The sequence below is a fragment of the Halyomorpha halys genome, unplaced genomic scaffold, assembly GCF_000696795.3.
Source record: "Halyomorpha halys isolate HHAL.00 unplaced genomic scaffold, Hhal_1.1 Scaffold1506.1, whole genome shotgun sequence".
NCBI lineage: Eukaryota > Metazoa > Arthropoda > Insecta > Hemiptera > Pentatomidae > Halyomorpha > Halyomorpha halys.
The window spans coordinates 68,043-71,566 of record NW_027106948.1 but is presented as its reverse complement, the minus strand read 5'-3'; the positions used below and the strand labels follow the sequence as shown (position 1 = coordinate 71,566).

General features: G+C 30.6%; 1 protein-coding gene across 2 annotated transcripts in view; it reads right to left on the bottom strand.

The window, feature by feature from the left end:
- Nucleotides 1-3,524, bottom strand: part of LOC106689887 (zinc finger autosomal protein) — a 31,735-nt gene that overhangs the window by 24,117 nt on the left and 4,094 nt on the right. Inside the window, exon 4 of one of the 2 annotated variants that reach the window (XM_067045233.1) lies at nt 1,221-2,407. The exons of the other annotated variant lie outside the window; for it this stretch is intronic. Within the exon in view, the coding sequence (XP_066901334.1) occupies nt 1,509-2,407 (899 nt within the window). The 3' untranslated portion in view covers nt 1,221-1,508. Of the gene's footprint in view, nt 1-1,220; nt 2,408-3,524 lie in introns of those variants that run through there. 2 annotated transcript variants of the gene reach the window in all.

Here is a 3,524-nt window from a genome sequence, read left to right as displayed (position 1 = left end):
TAAATGAAAAGGGTAATAGTAACAGATAGATAAGAGAAGAAATATTAAAGGAAAGTCTTTCACTGAGGCTCTCAGTTCAGGTACCAAATTGCATACAATTTAATAGTAGGGGACTTGGTCCTCGAATCACCTGCTATCTTCCTAATTTATTGTTATACTGTTTCTTAGTTTGTTTGATTATTCTTTTTTCTTCTATATTTAGTCGTTATTTCGCTTTGTTTTTAAGCCTGAAATCCAGGTCATAATGTTGGCACAAATAAAATAAATTATACTAATTTATATTTATCATTATTGAAGGCACCTCCAACCATCTTCCCCTCAAATATAAATATTATATTTTCAAAAAATAATGATAGAATTAAAATTAATGTAAAAAGAATAGCAGTATCTAAAAAAAAAATACTCCGGACCAATGTACTACAGGGTGTGGGAAACTTTAAAACATGAGGGAGTAGATTGGTACAAGGTATGAGAAACTTTAGAACAGGAAGAAGTAAATTGATTCAATGTTAAATATTCACAATTTGTTATCAACAATTTTATTTTTATTTTAACCCTTAGGTCATTTTTTCATAATTCATAATTGAAATTTTGCAATAAAAATAGTTATCAATAACAAATATAAGATAAACTTACAAAAGTATAACTTAATTATAGAAATCTAAACCAGTCTGCTTTGCATGAAATATATATTTGGTTAGTAAAATGGTTTTGTTCTTCAAGTTCTTGACATTAAAGTATTGAAAGATGAAAGTCTTCATCAAGTAAAAAATGAGATACAGTGCAGTTTATTTTAGATTTCTTAGGGGTAGTAATTTCACAATCACATTGCTAACACAGGCAGAAACCTCATCTTTTACATTTGGAAATACAAACACTGATGGGCTTGTTTTTCAGTACTAATATGACACATGAAAATCAGCCTGATCATATCTTAATGGACATAATGGAAAGTTGTATTCTTTTATTTATTTATTTTATATTATTTTTTTATAAAACGACAAAAAAAACAAAACAGAGACAAGTATGGATATGACTATTAAGGGGAAAGAAGAAAAACCTCATAAATTACTTATAACAATTTGGAATACATTGATGCAGATGATAATCGTCTACAGTCTACCAGTATCATTACTATGCTCCCCATTTCTCCATATTGGAAAGAAATGAAAATCACAAGTAGATATTGACACATTAATGAAATAAAAATATTTACAACATGATGGTTATGATGATTTATTTGTATGATGAAACAGATGATTTTAAACAGACATATAAATTTGGAAAAATTAATGAGATCCTGTGAGGCAAATAATTTGCTTTAATGATAGATGAACACAACCTCCTCCAAAATTACTTGTTACAGCTCTGCTCAGAAGTGCCTACTTCATCGAACAACCATTGGTCCTGGTGCTACCAGTTGATGGCCCAACTAATATTTTGGGAATTCCTTCTCATAATCGAGTATTTCTGTATCAATGTTCTCAATGCATTATCATAACCCACTTTCACTGAGGTTTTAATGTGTGACGCGATGTTATATGTCTTTTCACATGTCCAAATGTTGTTGATTTATATTCACAGTGAGGACATTCATGGGGCTTCTCACCTATGTGACGAGCCATAACATGCTTTTTCATACTTCCAGATCCAACTGATTTATAATCACAGTAAGGACACTGATAGGGTTTCTCACCCGTGTGACGGGCCATTATATGTGCTTTCATATTGCTAGATTGTGTTGATTTATAATCACAGTGAGGACATTGATGAGACTTCTTATCTGAATGATGGGTCATTATATGACTTTTCACATTTCTAGATAGGGCTGATTTATAATCACAGTGAGGACATTGATGGGGCTTCTCATCTGTGTGACGGACCATTATATGATTTTTCATATTTCCAGTTTGTGTTGATCTATAATCACAGTGAGGACATTGATGGGACTTCTCGCCCGTGTGACGGGCCTTTATATGCCTTACCATATTACCAGATCCTACTGATTTATAATCACAGTAAGGGCATTCATGGGATTTCTCACCTGTGTGACGGGCCATTATATGACTTTTCACATGTCCATATGATGTTGATCTGTAATCACAGTGAGAACACCGATAGGGTTTCTCACCTGTGTGATGGATCATAATATGCGTTTTCATACTTCCAGGTAGTGCTGATTTATAATCACAGTGAGGACACTGATGAGATTTCTCAGGTATGTGACGGGCCTTCATATGACTTTTCAAATTGCTTGATGTTACTGATTTATAATCACAGTAAGGACATTGATGTTTCTTCTCACCCGTGTGACGGGCCATTACATGAATTTTAATATGCCAAAGGTTTGTTGATTTATAATCACAGTGAGGGCATTGATGGGATTTCTCTCGTCTAGTCTTGGCACCTATAAACAATAAATATTCATTTAAAAAAATTATATAAAGGTATTAAGTAGAAGTTAATTAAATTTATTTATTAGTTTAAAGTTGTTTTCTTAAGTGGTGATTTAATTTTTGTTTAATTTGTCTTTGATTATAGCGATGTACTGAATAAATTATGTTGCATTTTTTTTTAATTGTATAAATTCATGATTTTGTTTTTGTTTTGCTTTACTTTTAGCTTGTAATAAGAGTTTACGAGGAGTGTCAATCTTTTGTTTTGTTTATTGTATATACTTTATTGTAAATAGTTTTTGTTGTATTTTATATTAATTTATTGTATAGTTGAAGTTTACGAGGATTGTTCGTAAACTGGTGGGGGGGGGAGTTACAGACTTAGTCAGCTGTTACTTCGATGATATTGCCTTCTAAATAAGTGCTTGCTCTTTTTTTCACCTTTACAAGCCAATATAGCAACAAACTCTCTGCACTTTGATATGTTTTCCAGCAGAGAGCAATATTTCCAAATCTCATTAAAAAATGCTAGATAGTGCATCCTCAATGAGGTATATCTCCAAATTTGTTTGTTAATGATTTTCCTTTTCCCCCGAGTGATGGTAGTGATCTCATTTTTGTTTTTTTCAGCCCTGATAAAGGCCTGAAATTCAGGTCGAAACGTCAACACAAATAAATAAGGTTTTGTTAATTTGTGTATTTATTACTAAATGCATCCCCGACAATCTTCTCTTCATCTTACTTATTGATATTTTATTTTAATTCATTGCTACATTTTCATTTAATTACAAATTTTTCTTATTATTTATTTATTTTCTTAATGTGTGTTTACTGTAAGTTTTAACATTAAATGAGTCCATATATTTAAAATAAAATTAATGTAGTAACCTCAATATTTGTTGTAGATCACCAAAAAAGAGGAAAATGAGATATGCTATTGTAGGATATATGTAGAGGATAAAATATATATTATTCATAACAAAACAAAAAAAAAAAAAAAAAAAAAAAAAAAAAAAAAAAAAAAAAAAAAAAAAAAATGTGTTGTAAATATTGTACCATAGTATTTTTTTTTTTATATTGTATTGTATGATAGATTAGTATGCTGCGTGTCATAGCAACCCACTGTAT